We start from the raw sequence: 16786 nt of genomic DNA on the forward strand, positions 1-16786 counted from the left end.
AGATGGAGAGAAAGAGCAGGAAAAGGAGTGTAAACGAATGGGACAGGGTGCTATCCATCTCTCCGGGGCAGATCGATCACCCAGCAGACGGATCGGTTACACCCGACTTGTGTGCGCATCAGAAAGCTTCAATACTGCACCGCTCTAGTCGCAAATGAGATCTGCTCCCTAATAGAGGAGGAGCAGGAGATGCAGGGGAGAGGGAGATTCAGGAGTGGTGGGAGAAAGATGTCAGAGTTGTGAGGAAGAAGCAGTAAGAGAGAAAAATGGAGGCATGGGGAAGATGGAGAGATGAAGCAGATGGGGAGGAAAGATGGGTGAGAAGTTAAGACGAATGGAGGAGGCCAGGAAGGAAGGGAAGAGCGAGGGAGTGTCGCGATGAGCAGAATGAGGCACCATGTGTCTGGCATGTATGATCTGAGGGTGTGTGTGTGTGTGTGTGTGTGTGTGACTCAAAGTATGAGCAGGAGAAGCAAGGAGACATGGAGGGCAGCAGAGTCAGCAAACGGATAGAGACAAGACAAAAAGACACAGGAAGTGGAGGGAGAAAAGGAGGGGAGAAGGTGGCGAGGTAGAGCTGTGACTGATAACACTGTCGTACTCAGGTTGCCTCAAGGGCAGACAAGACAGAGAGAAAGAAAGAAAGAGAGAAAGAAAAAGGGGGAATGAGACACAAAGGCAGAAAATGCGGAAATTTACAGAGCAGCCAGAGGCGGAAAGGGTTATGAGATGGAAGGTGAGCAAAGATGGAGAGACGGGATAGGAAAAGATTGGAGACACAAGGAGGAGCACTGCAGTGAGAGATAAATGGTAGAGGATGGATGACAAGGAAACAAAGAACAGTAGCTAATAATAGAGCCAGTTGAAGAAGAAGTGGTAGGTAAGAGAGTGGTGGGGAAGAGGGTGAACGTGTGGGAAGGCATGACACAAGGAGGGAGAGGTGAAAATTGAAGTGAGAGTAGGAGAAAATGAGAGGAAGGAGCGGGTTAGTAAGTTATTACGAGAGTGAGAAAGCTAGGCAGAGGCAAGAACTAAAGCAGGGAGAGAGGACAAGAAATGAGGGGATGATGGAAACTTAAAAAGGTCAAACGAAGGAGTGGAGAGACCGCACAACAGGAGAGTGCAGGAGCATATTGACATTCAGCATGCCGCGGGTGAAATGAGCTGTCTGAGGAGCGAGCACGAGCAAAACACCGGGGTAATCTGGTCAAGGCCTGGGCTGAAGTGCCCGGCTCGCTCTACAGCAACACCTGACGTTAGGACTCTTTCAGGCTCGCAGCGGACTAGACACATTTTTAAGTGGCCTTTCATTTTTTTTTTTACATTTTAGTATGCATGCCTCCACGGGAGCTCAGGAACAGTCGACATCCAGCGTCGACTGCCCTGGGGACTGGCTGTCACTGTAGGCATTCGTGACTCTGTTCTGCCCCCCATCTCCCTGCACTCCCCAACCCCCTCTGCTGCTGCTGCTGCTTCACTTTTTGAAACTGATGACACCAGACATAAGGAAATAACTATCTGTGGTGCCATGTGCTCTGCTGGAGTTATATTTTTAGGTTTGGACTGAAGAGGGTACTGAGTTCCTGGTAGTTATTACAACTCCCTGGAGCAACCAAGAATCAGTCGAGTATTTAGAGTTATTAGTAAGAAATCATCAACAAGATCAGTTCTAACACTTGCATCGTCGGAGCTTATTAAAGCTGATATGAATGGGCTCATACCTGTCTTTCTGCTCGTCTCATCAAACCAAACTGCTTTTCTCTTCTTAACTGAATGCCCATTGGTTTAATGATCTGCCCAAACATCTTTCAATAGGAAGTGCCTGACATTAAGGAAGTAATGATACCATTTCTAGGTGCCTTAAGTAATCCATATATAATCTATTCCCATCATCTAAGAGGGATACTGCCTATTTTCTCCATTCTCTTTGCTTCAACAGGAGCCTGAAATGTAATGTATCACCATTTCAAGCACTGGGTTTTATCTATCTTTTTGATGCCTGCTCCATCGTAGCCTTTCTAGAATGGCTCATATAGCTCACAGTTTGGAAGCAGACCAAAGCAAACCAAGTAGAGAGGAGGAGAAAAGAAAATGCTGCTGGAAAACCCCTGCGCTTTGACATCGACGCCGCCTCAATATCCGAGCTAAATGGTAAACCCTCTTCTAGTTTCACGCAGAAAGAGCAAAGCTCGCACCTAATGGAAAATATTGAGCCGGCAATTTGCGTCAGCCTGTAAAGTCAGCATGATATACTGTTGTGTCTGGTCGTTACTCAAAGGATTAGGTTGCATACATTATATGCTCGAGGCTCTACTCCACAAGTTTCCAGATTGCTCCACGTAGAAATACACCTGTTGTCCTCCAGTGACGTTTAGTTTCTCTCTGTCTGTCTCTGACTCACCGTCTCATCCTCTCCCTCATCGCCGCAACTGTTACCAACACTCCTTGTCACTCTTTTTGTATCTAGGTTACAGTTGCTATGACAACTATTATGCATGCCAATCAGAGGCAGTGACTCATCTCTATACCTTATTATCACATAGCTGTTTTTTAGGGATGTCTGTGCACACGGCGGGTGTTTGCTGGGAGCTCTCCTGCACGTCTGACATTACAATCAGACGCTGGTGTCTGTGTACTTGACTGAGCCTACGGAGACCTACATCGTGTTCCACTTGAATCCCATCATGGAATCAAGGCTGGTGACCTAATTCGATTGACTGACAGTCTTAAGAAAAGGTCCGATGATATAACATTTGTCTAATCCGCTCTTACAGGTTTCTAGGTAACTGTTACTATGGGTACCGGCTGTGTTCAGTATTTTGGGATGTTGTTGCTAGGCAATATGCTGTCGTGGTGAAGAGGTACATGGGACTCCGTGTGCTGTATCTGTGGAGCTGTGTTTCCACCGCAGGAACTTTCCCTAGGGAACTTGTATTTCCACTGCAGGGGCCGAGTCCAAATTTAACACCAGGAACATTACTTTACCCCACAAAAAGTCCCTGCTTGTGGGCTTGGACTTTTCATAAGTGCAGGAACAACAACAACAACACATTGACTGACTTATTTGCCTAATCTTTGTGGCACACAACAATGGGCTGAAGGGGACTACCCCCGTTTTTGTTTGGAGCCAGTCCCAGTGTAGAACGAGTAGTTCTTTGGTCTAGTTCTGTGTTTTCACAGTGCTTCCATCAGGGGCGGGATTATCATGAGAGAGGACCAACTAAAACCAATAATGACAACCATTAAACAAAAATATAAAAACAGAGTGTAGCATGTTTCACTAATCAAAGCAATGACCAGTCATGCCACTGGTGACTGAATGACCCAAATTACCAGCACTAGCACCGGCCCGGCAGCAGCACTTGGTTTGCTTTGGTCAAAAGAGTTATATCGTAGTTCCTTTATAAGGAATAGCTGGGACTGAAAGATCTGGGATCTGTAAAATGGGCCTTAAGAGGTACCAGCAAGAAAAGTATTTGTTGCATGGGTGTGAACCATTTCTCAATATGGATTTTTCATGCTATGAAGCACCAAGTAGGCAGAGTGGTACTCATTTAAGAGGAGGCACAAGTATGTGTGTGTGCAAAACAGGCTCTCGTTCCAGCTCTGTCTAGTCAGAGTAGGTGGAAGACAGACGGACGACATGGAAACACACTTCAGACATAATGCCTGAATCTAAAACTTGCTCTTCTCTTTCTCCTCTCTTTCTTTGTCGTCCTCTAGGTCTGTGGATCGCCAGGCGTTCTACCATGCCTGTCCCCCCACCCCTCAATCCCTGCAGACAGAAACACCTGCCCCACACACACCTCCATCCTGAACAAAGGGCAGAACGTTCCACCTTCCCCTCCCTCTTCCCTCCATCCATCCTTTCTCCTTCTATTCTCCGCCCTCACCTCGTCTCATCTCTGCCCTCATCATCGCATCTCGTCCACTGCGCCTGCCCCAAGGCTACGAAAAGGACCCTTCCTGACTCTGTCCCTTTCCCTGCGTTTCACTGGCTGACTCTGGTCACATGCTGCCTATTGCCCTCTCTGATTGGAGCAGGGGAGACTTGGGGCGTGGTCTCGGCCTGTCCCTTCCACTGCGTTTGTCGAAACCTCTCGGAGTCGCTCAGCACACTCTGCGCCGACAAGGGCCTCCTGTTTGTCCCCCCGCACGTTGACCGGCGCACCGTTGAGCTGCGACTGGCTGACAACTTCATCATGGAAGTGGGCGGGAGTGACTTTGTCAACATGACTGGATTGGTTGATTTGACTCTGTCGAGGAATACCATCCACCAGATCCGACCCATGGCCTTTGCTGACCTGGAGAGTTTGCGCTCGCTGCATCTGGATGGTGAGTCCAAACAGTTATCTCAGCAATTCAGCGGATTCAGACTCCTCCTTTGGGAAAATATTCACATGAATCCAGTTCATGGAAACACTGAACTCTAAGTGGTATTATTTATATTTGTGTGTCTAGGTAATCGCTTGACCATACTCGGACCCAGGGATCTCGCAGGTTTGGTCAATCTGCAACACCTGATCGTCAACAACAACCAGCTGGTCAAAGTCTCCACCCAGGCCTTTGACGACTTCTTGCTCACACTGGAAGACCTCGACATGTCCTACAATAACCTCAGGAAGTAGGTTTTGATCTTGTTGTGATCCCCCATGCACTTTGCATTCATATGATCTACTCTTGTTCTGCTTTGTTAACTAGACACAAACTGTACTACTCTGGAGTTTCCTGCGCTCAGATCTCAGTCTCAAGTGAACGCTGCAGCTATCGAAATTTTAAAGCATAGTAGAAACGCCTTGTGTGATCAAGCAAGAGTCAGCAAATACAGTGAAGTGAACAAGCTCAAACTGCTGAGGCTGAAAGGAGAAGACTAAAAGCTCAGGAAATTGAAAGTGAATCAATTTTGATGAGGTCCTAATTTTCTTTGACTTCGATTTTGTTAAGATTTGATGAGTGCACGCCTGAGCTCACTTTACTGTGTATAGCTATAGCTATTCTATAAGTTGTGTTTTTCAGCGTGCTGTGTAATATTCCACTCATCCATATCTAGGACAACGGAGAGTGTTATAGCATCAATATCTATTCTTTTATGCAAAATAATAAGTCAGAAGAATGATGATATTCTCCATCAATACCTTATTCTCCTCTTCATAGAGCCCCACTGTGTTAATGAATTCAGCAGCTTTTGACTGTCAGTTCTGATTAAGTTCTTTCATTTGTCTCTCTGGCCTTTCTCCAACCTCCATCAAGCCATAAGAGTTTTAATGATGCATACGTTAGCCACTGCTGTTTGGCCTTTGTTGCCGGGGTTACTCAGAGGACACTTTACAGCCTCAGATTCAAAGCCAGCCTACATCACTGATTCATTCTATTTAAGGTAAAAAAGGCTCAAATCTGGAAACAGATCATGTCATTTGAGAGCGTTTTTTTAGGCTAGAGGGAAGAGATTATCCAGGCTGGGAGGCCCACCTGTGTAATTTCATTGGGAAGGGAACCGAGGAACACCTGGTGCACTCCTGCAGGTTAAATTTGTTCAAATGCTTCTCTTGGAGAGTTTTTCAGAGCAGCTGTGGAGTCTGAACTGCTTTACTGTTGTTAACCTGTTGGTACACTGGTGTTGAGCAATGCAGCGAGAATAATCTTAACCACAAACAAGATTTAATACATTTAGCAGAGTTCTTCTTTCCCCAACATGCCAGTTGTCTATAGATAGACATGTTGTATAGACAAAGATCTTGGACAATCTGCTGTTTGTCAAGGAAGCAACTAGCAACCTGACTCCAAATACAAATGCATTCCTTCACACTCTTCTCTTCTGCCACTTCTCCGTCGTCAGTTTTGACTCACTAATTTGGCCAGACACAGTTCTTAAGTGAAAGTCTGCACAATGGAATATAAATGACAACAGCAATGGGTCACAGATGGAACTGGTAAAACCCACAAAAAGAGATGGATTGAGAAGGAAAATGAGCATCTGTTGTTGTTGTCTGTCATTCCAATCACCATTATCCTATGCTGTTTTCTGCACAGTAGCATTGGCAAGTGTTCAGAACATAGAAGATAAACTTTGATCGAATCGCAGCACACTCGTCCTTTAATCTGGCTAATCTCCTATACGGTGTCCCAAAGGGGAAACTAACCATCAAGTCTTCACAGCTGCTATTACTTTCAAGAGATATTCTCTAGTTTCTCCACTCCTAAAAAATAAATGACCAATCTTGGCACAATGTCTATCAATTCAATGAATCCCACACTTACTCGAAATATTCCTCTTTTTTTTTTTTTCAAATCATTATTGCTACAGGGTACCATGGGAGTCCATTCAGAACATGGCCAGTCTCCACACACTCAACCTGGACCATAACTTGATAGACCACATTGCTGAGGGAGTCTTTGGAGAGCTGTATAAGCTTGCGAGGCTGGATATGACCTCCAACAGGCTCCGAACCCTGCCTCCTGATCCCCTCTTTGCAAGGTACCTCTGAAGCTTTGTCTTTTATGTTTCTCTAAGAAGTGGCTTAGTGGAAATATTCCGTGGCAGACAACAATGCCAAAGAGTTTTTTTTTTTTTCCTTTCTTTTTTTTTTAAAGAGGAGTGCTTTGGCACCGGAAGACAGCGAGACGACACCGGTGTCAAAACATTCATCAGCTTATTATCTAAATGTGCTGAATGTTTAAAGCAATATAAATATTTTCACTCAAACCAAATACCATGTTATCAAGCTAGTTTCTTTTTCTGTTTGATGTCATATTGAAATAAAGCATTAGCTCATTCTACACTACGCACGCCAAAGAAATCCATTATGGCACAAGGCTGTAAGGTGAATCCATAAGGACTTCACAGGTCTGCAATGCAGAATCGTTTACTCGTCATACATTTTCTAGTGCAGAAATGATGACTATTAATCAGAGAAGAAAAAGAAAAATCACACTTCTTTGACGTGCAAAATAAGCTCCAACCAACTATTTAACCTATTCAACTCTTCCTGACCACCTGTGAGACAGCCTTTGTGAACCTGCACTCAGCCCGGCCGAGGTTTAAAGCACTGAGGGGTTGTATAATCTCTGGCGAGCAAATTGTCAACTGAATCGAAAAGGAAATTATACAGTTTATTGAGCTTTTCTGCTGTAACAGCCAACCATGTCATATATTAGTAGATAGATAGATAGATACTTTATTGATCGCGGAGGAAGTTCAAGATTTGGTATTAGAGTATTGTGTTTGGGTTGGTTTCTAAATGCTTTTAAATGTGAAGACAGTTCTGTTATTTGGACTCAAACATATTGATTAACATGCTCACATTTGTAACTGCGAATATTGAGGTAAGATGTTTTTAGAGTCAACTTATTCGAGAAGACAGCAACTGAATAAACTCCATTTAAGGTTTTATACTGACGGCCATTCTACTGTCATCAGGTCGCAGACAGGCGCAATAAGCCCCACCCCCTACAATGCTGTCATAAGCTTAAATTTCGGCGGGAACCCACTGCACTGCAACTGTGAACTGCTGTGGTTGCGGCGGCTCATCCGTGGAGACGACATGGAGACGTGTGCCACACCTCCTCACCTGGCTGGAAGGTAAACATCAACCGATTGCTGGATCATTTGTATATTGTGCTACGCTTTGAAACCAACTATTCATCCTACAACAGGGGCACAAAAGCATAGCTGCAGGCTAGATGATGTGCTGAGTCACACCAGTGGATCCCGACCTTGTCTCAAGACCAATCTGTCCTTCAAGATTTTGCTCTTGCCCTGTTTTAGCACATATTCAATTATGGGTTTCACAGTTTATGACTCCTTAATTGGATCATCATGTATGCAAGAATAGAAGTGGAGCAAAAACCTGCAGGACAGAGACGCCTGTAGGACTGTGTTTTGAAACAATGTGCTATTGCTGTACTCATTATTCTGATATCTTACACCTTCTCCTCCAAACATCTCTCTGCAAAAATGTTCCTGTTCAACCCTGAAGTCAAAAGTCTGTAATGAAAACAAACAATTGAGGAGGAAAATGAGCATCTGTCGTTGTCATCTGTCATCATCGTCACCGTTAATTACACTTCACTTAGTCCTGTTTTCTGCAGACTCTCGAGGGGAATTGTTCCGACTGTTGTGCGATACTGAACTTGGAACTTTAATTGATAAAGAGCACATAGATCTTTAGGTTAATGTACCACATTAATCTGCCAAACCCACCTTGCAGAGACAAAACAAGACAAATTCCTGTGCTTAGCCCAAAAGGTAATTCTGCTCTCCTTCTCACTGGCTTTGTGCCTTTGCCCCCCTTTGTCTCTCAGATACTTCTGGTCGATTCCTGAGGAGGAGTTTACCTGTGAACCACCTCTCATCACTCGTCACACTCACAAGCTGTGGGTGCTGGAGGGCCAGCGAGCCACGCTCAAATGCCGTGCCATCGGCGACCCTGAGCCAGTAATCCACTGGGTTTCACCAGATGACCGCATCGTTGCAAATTCATCCCGGACCAGCTCCTTCAGCAATGGGACACTGGATATCTTAGTAACAGTTGCCCGGGATGACGGGGCATACACTTGTATCGCAATAAACGCAGCGGGCGAAGCCACGGCCACTGTGGACCTGAAAATAATCCCCCTGCCTCACCGGGGAGGAGCGGCAGGAAACACAGGGAATACCAACGTGAACGCCAAAAACAACATGAACGTGACTAATGGGATTATACGGACCGATCCGGGCTCTTCGGATATCAGCACGGGGAAAAACGGAGGAATTAACAACGGTGCAGGACGTGGAGGAGAGGGGGAGGATGGGATAAGAGGTGCAGGCGAGGAAGACGAGGGCGACGGAAGCAGGGCCTCTGAAGGGGAGAGGGTCGATGGAGGGAGCATGGAGGACACCGAGGCGGAGGAGGAGGAAGGAAGGATGGTTGGAGTACAAGGGGTTACATCGACCTCGGCTCAGGTCCGATGGGATCTGGGGCGTCTGTCTACAGCTTACGTTGTCTGGATGTATCAGATACAGTACAACTGCACCGCCGACGAGACCCTCATCTACAGGTGAGTTCAGATTTTGCTAAACAATACTCATTATTCACTATGCAGACAGTAGCAGCCAATGTAAACATTTTGAGTTGCTTGGCTTCACCGATCACCCAGAATATTAAAGAACAACTGACAAGGGAACCCACCCACCCAAACACCAGTGTAGCTCACATAAACAACTTCTTACTATGGCACTGCCCTCCTAGTAGGACACAACCTGGTCTGGATTGATGGAAGGAACGTGACAAAGAGCACAAGGCACTGAGCCAATCCCAAAGTTCCCCAGATCCCATTCTGACCTGCAGGAACCTGAAACCACAGGACCCAAAGGATGAAATGTCCCAATGCCAGACACCACAGGACACCCGTCAGACTCGTGTCTCTGCCTGGATGTGTCATGGCTGTTTTGGCAACACAAGTGATTCCTGCACAATATGAAGCAGGTGGTTTTAATGTTGTGGCTGATCGATGTTCTCGCCAAAGGTATTCCTGATTGTTCTGCTGCAGCAGCTTTTTTCTCTACATGTGAACACAAATCATTTTTTGACTGTCAGCGTCTTCACCCCTAAAAAGGCAGATATCCCATTTCCATGCAAAACTCCTTAAATATTTATCCATTACAGCATGACACTTCAGTAGTGCAACTGTTCACCTTGTACTTGGACGGCTGGATAGCTCAAGGGAAGGATGAATGGGGAGACGGATGAAGGGATAAAGGGGCGAAGGTAGTCAATAATTCATCTCCATCACTGTGTGACACTAGAAGCCAACAGGTGTATCGTCAGGGAGGGGAATGGGAAGACAAGTGGATGGATGTTAAAGGAATAAAAGGGGACTATGAGGGAGGAAATGTGGGCCTTGAAACATGAAGAGGGAGGAATATAATGTCTCTGCATGCAAGATAAAATCCAGAGCAGCATTTAGTGACATACAGTAGCATGTGCCAGCAATAGAATTAAAATTCTGAGTTTGAATTCCATTTAAACCTCCAGTAATTCTGCATTTAAACTGAGATTCCGTCACACGTCACTGGCCTTGTTTACTCACCATGTGATCAGAGGAAGTAAATAATCAAACATTCATGAAGACTGAATTTGAGGTAAAGGGCTGTTCTTGTTATCGCAAATTACCTAAGGAAGCACCGCCACACCCTGCCTGCTGAGGTAAAGGTAACAGTTTTAGAAAAAGAAACGCTCATTTTCATGCTCAAGACAGCTGCCAATGGCTGCTTCTGTCCGTTGCTGTGGGCCAATTTGTACACAGAAGCTGGGGGACCAGCAAAGAGAAGGAGGGAGGAGTGCTGCTGTAGACTGGTAACATCCAAAGAGAGCCAAAATGATTAGAAGGAGGAATAAATCAAAGCAGAGAGTCTCTGTGAAACAAACCTTTTTCGTTTTACATGAAAAATGATGGATCACAAGTTTTACACTTTCGGCGCTGGCAGCGGAAAGCTGCGATACATTCAGAAAACTAACTGCTCAGACATCAACACGAACATGGATAGAGAGAGGGAGTCGGGATGAATGAGTCTGACACGAGTCCTGCCTTTCACAATATGACAGCACGGCTTTGGTTTTAGCTACTCGGTGCACTTACATGTACAACATTATTGCAGTGTACATGAGTTATGCCTGCATGCATTCAAAGTTTACTGCCAGTGCATTTACAACCATAGACTGATGAAAGATTTATGTGTGTGGTTGATGCTACAGCAGAACAGCGGCTGAAACACTGACAGCACAATAGAATAAGAGAAAGGAGAGACGGGATGGGAAGGGACTGCAAGCCTGGCGTTATTTCATTTGTTTTTAATTTCACTCTGCAAAAATGCAGGGATTGAATGCAGTCCCCCTCATATAGGATCGCATTATAAATGCTATAAATGGTATTGAGAAGAGGCGAAAGGAGACAGGGAAGATGGACAGGTGGAAAGAAGATTGGAAATATGAAAAACTGCACAGGTATAATCAGAAGGATTGGGGGAAAGTACAGAAGATGGGAGCCAAGGGTGAATGGAAAAAAGATGGAGGGGGAGGAGAAAATAATAGTTTGAGTGATGGATAGAGCCCGGAGGGAAGAATGGGGGAATTCTAAGATTCACAAGGGATTGAGGGAGAAGGGGAAGACGGGAGATGGGCCCTACCCAAATCACCTTGGGAGAGACTGAGATGAAAGAAGGATGGGTGAAAGGAGGGAGAGTGACAGACAATGAGGGGGAGGAGAGAGAAGGGTGGGCCTGAATGGTCCTGATGGAAATAGCAAAGGAAACAAATATAAAGAGAGGGAGGGGACATACTTAAATCCAGAGAGAGTGTGTGCATTATAAGGCTGCAACAAACAATTATTTTTATGATCATAAGAAAAAGGCTCGCCCCGTTTCCCCCAAAGTGACGTCTTTGAATTGGTGCTATTGTCCAACCAACAGCTCAAAATCCAAACACTCTTCATTTACTATCATAATGACAAATCAAGCAGCAAATAAATATAAATAATATAAATATAAACTGATGGCTTTACATGTTCTTCTCATACTGTTCAGTCCAGCAGCTCTGTATTCTCCCTCTGTCTCTTTAAGGCTGCCTTCCTGAATAGAGTCTGCTCTGATTGGTCAACTCACACACGCCTGAGCCAGCACTGCTCACAGTGACTTCAGCAGGCTCTTTGTGTCTTTTTAGCTTTCAGTTAGCTTCGCTTCTACCATGAATATCAGAATTATTGATGCACATGTGTGACATGGTGACACCGTGTGATGTCAACATGTCACAGAATTAAAAGTCGGGTCTGCTGACGAGGCGTTTCAGGACTCTGGGAGCAGCGTTTTCTGTGGCAGAGTGGAGCTCCCCTCAGTGGTACGCACAATAACCTCTGAAACTCAATGAAGGAAAGGAAACACAGAAGCATAATTGGTTTCCTTTAATTTACCACGGAAATACACCTGGATACACAGAGAGAGAATAGGGAATATGAAGTTAAGGGGACACAACTGTGAAAGACAAAGCGTGAGAGGAGCCCACAGATATCTGGGATAAAAGAAAAGGCGGCGACGGAATCCTTAACAAGCAAAAGCAAACAAAAAATAATAATGTGACAAGGGCTAAGGAAGGAGAAGAAAAGGAGTCTGCGTTGTGGAGAAAGCCCTCCACTGCTCAGAACAGGGTGTGTGGAGGATTGACAGTCAGAGGCCAAGGGTGTGTCACATCACACACAGACGAGCACAGATTCTACACAGTCCCATGATACGTTTGTGGCAATTACACACGGAGAACTAATTACATGATTGGATTGAATGAACTGAATGAGATCTTAGTTCCCCCCGCTGATCAGCTTCATTAATTCCTCTACGGAAAACACTCACATAATGGCGGCGCTGGCTTGCTACTTAACGTTATTGAGTAAAGGTTTATTATCTCGAGAAACCAAAGCATTTAAATCCAGAGAGGCAAAGAGGGATTGCCTCACCTGCAGTGCCACACGAGTCGAGACAACACCCTTGAGGAATCTGCAACGTAAACTGAACGCTCAGCTTGATAAAGGAGCTATTTATTAAAGGTATGTTGTATTGGATTGCATTCAATTGTGCACCTTTTTTTTGTAAAAATGCTTCAAATCCCAGTTGCCCTGGCTGAATTCAGCTCCTGCAAACAAAAGGGCGACACCGTTCAGATGTGCTTCTGTGAGGGAACAACCTTTAAAGAAATAATGGGACAGCAGCAACAGCAGAGGTGCAGACCTGGCTGTGCAGACAAGAAGATGCCCATACACAAAGAGAGAAGCAGAATAGGGGAGAGATAAGTGAGAAAGAGTGAGCCGAGGCAACCGGCGTCACAGAAGAGATGCTGGAACTCAGTGAGGACGGAAGTTTGACTAAACTCTAAACAAATCAGGCTGCCTCAAAGGAGATATAGAGATGTAGAGGCCATCTTCAGCGTGAAACTCTGAACCGAATTGGAAAAGAGACGAAGCAGGTTGAAAGAGGAGACAAGAAGTCTGAGGCCTTTGAGGGAAGGAGCAGGAAATCATTCTCCAAGGACAGATAAAAGAGGAAGTGGAAGGGGGGCAGAATGTGAAAGGAAGCACGCCACAATGTAGCCAGTATAGATTTCTATCATGCCAGCGATGTGCCGGCTCGCCGACTGCAATATCTCACCAAGACTAGCAAGAGTGTGAAGACGGGACTCCGGCTTATGAATTCAAAAGGAGAGAATGGACGAGTGAGATCTCATGCTTTCTATCAGGGATTTGTGCTCATATTTGTGTTGTTGCTGCATGTGTGCTTCGGCAAGTGAAAATAAAAAAAAAAAACACCCCAGTCAGGCTGAACTGAGAGAGACGTAAAGAGATTTAAGAACAGAAGGGATAGAGAGAAAAGAAGCAGCAATAAGTAAACTACACAGGAGACAGATGTGTGTGTATATATGGAGAGAGAAATATAGATTATAGGACAGCAGAGCACATTGTATGGCTGCCAGATTCAATCATCTTTAAAAAGGTCAGCTGCACGCCAGACACCAGCAGCATCCATTTTAGCATGTCGTGACTGGTTCTGACAGCTCCAGGTGGGATGTCGTCCACGTGGCGTCCGCTAGGCACCGCTCACCCTGCCGCCGCTCGGCTCCCCTGACACCATCGACCCAGCCTCCCCTCCTGGAACTCCGCCACAAAGTAACGGTCTCACACTTCGATTTGTCCCAAGAAAATATGTCTTTGATCTGCTAACGTGCAAAGCCAAGCGAGGATTTTTCGAAGGTTGCTGGTTGAATAGGTGCAACAACTAAACTGGCATGTCTTTCCTGCCCACACATGGGCACAGCTTACCTGAAGGACAAAGAGCCAGAGAAAGAATGGCGCTCCATGTTAATGAGCCAGCATTTGTAAAGTGGCTTCTCTGGTACCATCTGTTGGAAACTGCAGAGACGTTTCTTGTTGCATACGACAGTTTATCTTTTACAGGGAGCTGGTTTTCGAGGCCATGTCAGAAACATTTCAATTCTGTGATAGATTAAAACTGGCCAACTGGAGGAATATAGCAGCTATTTGCTTTGTCCATCGCTTTTTGTTTTGGGCATTTTAAGGCATGGAAGTTATGTTTACCCCCTTGTCTATTTGTCTGTGATTGCTTAGTTGGTTTGTCACAAAAACTACTGAATCAATTTCCAAAAAACTTGGACTTCACTTTCTTTAAAGTTGCAAGTGAGGGTGTGTTCTTGATGAAAATCTATTGTGATAGAAGTTTTTAATACTTTCTCAATCACTGGTAAATCAAGTGTGCTAGCGGGGGCATCTGTATGACACTCATACATGTCAGAAAGTTTCTTATTAGGTTGAGCAGTCTTCTAAGCGCGCAGTCAGGAGTGTAAGGGCTTTGACTAACGTCACATTTTTCAACCCAGTCGCAATGGGACCGACCGTCCTGCTGGGCACTTAAAGTGCCAAGTCTGACACCGAATTTAATGGGAACAGAAAAGATCACAGGGACAGAGTGGGGGGGAGTTGGAATGAAAATCATGCAGAGTTGAAGAAATAATGAGAATAATGAAAGTAGAGTCTCAGTAAAAGTGATGGGCAGGTACAAAGGACAGGATGAGAGCCTGACAGCCATAGGAAAGGTGCATGCTGAGATATGGACGGAGGAGAACATGAGTAATGAGTCACAAAAGAAGGTGGAAATGAATATATTAAATAAACAGAACCGGGAACAAGATGCATGGTAATGCTGCTCTTCTGCTGCGGCTAATTTTGTAGCATATTTGGCTGATAAGTGACACAGGGGACTGAACTGCTCTATAATTAGAAGAATAAACGGAGGTTATTTGTTTGGCTGAACCGAACTATGGATACAGAGATGCTTTCAGTTTCTGTCAAGACACATGCCGCTCTGTGTTGTGTAATACGTGCTGGGAAAGCCAACACCAGCCTCCTATTTTAGCCTCGTGTTAGCTTGACTAACAGATACAAGACAATAAAAAGAAACGAGATAAGCACCTCTGCTGACACAGGGATAGATAAGGATGTAAGGAGAGAAGAGACAGCAGAAGAGGGAGGAAAAAGGGACTCGGGAACAACACAGGGGTTGAGAGTTGTACCCCGGAGGCAGGTGTAATTAGGTGTTAAACTACTGAGTCAATACATGTGTCAACTCACCTCTGAGGGAGAGGCAGGGAGGAAAAGAGCAAGGGGTCAGCACTCAATACTTGTGTCAACGTATATGAGTGTAGTGTAGGGTCAGAGCAGAGAGGACAGGTCGGACAGAGAGATTCATACCTCCCTTTATAATGAAGAGGAACGAGGGAGAAATCATTGAGAAAGACAAATGCTGGGGGGATTGGGGAGGAGAAGGAGGTCATTGAAAAAAAAAAGGAGCGGCAATGAGAGAGAGAAAACAACTGAATGAGGCAGCGAGAAAGAAATCAGGCCAAATGAGGGAGAGCGAGTGAGAAGGATAGATTAAGGAAAGCAAAAAGACAGAAGGAGGGATGAAACAAAATCCAGAGGGGAGGGGGAGGGGAAAAAAAAGATTGACAGAGAGACAGATCAAGGAAAACAGAGAGATAGAGAGAGAGATCCGACAAAATTGAGGGAGACAGCTTACGAGACAGTAAACAGTCCAACAAATCAAGACCAAAAAAATGGAGGAAAGGGTAAACGAACAGAAGACATGACATGGTGGGGGGGAGGAAAAAAGGAAAGGAGGGCAGTATAGATGTCAGCCAGAGGAGGAGATAATTGCTTTGTTGTTCCTCCATGTCTTTCTCTCTCTCTCCTCTGTCTCTCTCGCTCTGTGGGCCCAATCTTGTCTGGTGTCAGACCTCCAGACTTGCAGATAGAGAGGAAAAAAGGAGGCAACAAGAGAAAGGAAGACGGGATTCTATCACTCCTTTCTCTTCCTCTCTCCCCTCTCCCTCTTTCCTGGGTGCTAATAATTACTCGTTTCTGTGTCACCAGCTTGAACAAAGCACTGCCTTGTCTCGTTCGCTCTCTCTCTGCATCTGTGTGCGTACGTGAGCCTTCGCAGGGATTTTGACCATAATTAGAAGCACGCAGGCCGGCAGTGGGTCGGTACGTATGCTGGCCGCTGGAGCAGAGTGCAGATACGTGGTAATGAGAACAACACCCATTCCAAATCCGATAAATCAAGTTATATGTGTGCTGCACTTTATATTCATGAACATACATTGTTTCAAGAGCCATGAGGATTTAGGTGGATATCATTTTATGTGACTGTGATATGTAAGAGCAGCACACACACACACACACACACACACACACAGGTACACATGACTACAGGCATGTAAATATGGTTAAAAATGCATAATGCATGGATAATCAGCATATCAAAGATGCATGCGTTTGCGAGTGTGTCCGGGTCTTCCATGTATATTTCAGTGAATTTGCTCACGAGTTCCTTTCACTGCAAGCCTAGCAAAAACAACTGGAGAGGTGATTCACGATCTCATCGGGGCGAGGAGAGGTGGTGGGGGAGACGAGAAATATAAGACGAGGGCAAACGGAGAAGAGGCAGGGACAAAAAGGAAGAGAATGAGGAGGAGGGAAGAGGAGAGAGGAGAGAGGGAGAGGAGGAGGAGTGACCTTGGATGCTAAATAATGGTACACGGCTGTAGCTGTGGCTAATAGAGACGTAGTACAGTGTCTGTGAAGAGGAGGGAGGCTAGGAGGTCAGGCAGCGCCCCGATGAGAATTGCAGAGGGATTTGCGGCGAGCAGATGTGATTGGCTGGGGAGATACGACAAAGAGAGACAAAGAAGAA

At 45.3% G+C, this 16786-nt stretch overlaps 2 protein-coding genes across 5 annotated transcripts in view; one reads left to right on the top strand and one right to left on the bottom strand.

Annotated features, from left to right (window-relative positions):
* The window catches only part of LOC119027839 (pyruvate carboxylase, mitochondrial-like), a 288386-nt gene that overhangs the window by 97432 nt on the left and 174168 nt on the right, over positions 1-16786 (bottom strand). The window lies entirely within an intron of this gene.
* The window catches only part of LOC119027840 (leucine-rich repeat and fibronectin type-III domain-containing protein 4), a 39893-nt gene that overhangs the window by 16219 nt on the left and 6888 nt on the right, over positions 1-16786 (top strand). Inside the window, exons 1-6 of one of the 2 annotated variants that reach the window (XM_037113324.1) lie at positions 2505-2736; positions 3724-4335; positions 4462-4624; positions 6305-6475; positions 7418-7579; positions 8302-9036. In XM_037113324.1, the coding sequence (XP_036969219.1) occupies positions 3750-4335; positions 4462-4624; positions 6305-6475; positions 7418-7579; positions 8302-9036 (1817 nt within the window). In that variant the 5' untranslated portion in view covers positions 2505-2736; positions 3724-3749. Of the gene's footprint in view, positions 1-2504; positions 2737-3723; positions 4336-4461; positions 4625-6304; positions 6476-7417; positions 7580-8301; positions 9037-16786 lie in introns of those variants that run through there. The other variant, XM_037113323.1, reaches the window with a different exon arrangement.

This window comes from Acanthopagrus latus, chromosome 10 (assembly GCF_904848185.1).
Source record: "Acanthopagrus latus isolate v.2019 chromosome 10, fAcaLat1.1, whole genome shotgun sequence".
NCBI classification, from domain to species: Eukaryota; Metazoa; Chordata; class Actinopteri; order Spariformes; family Sparidae; genus Acanthopagrus; species Acanthopagrus latus.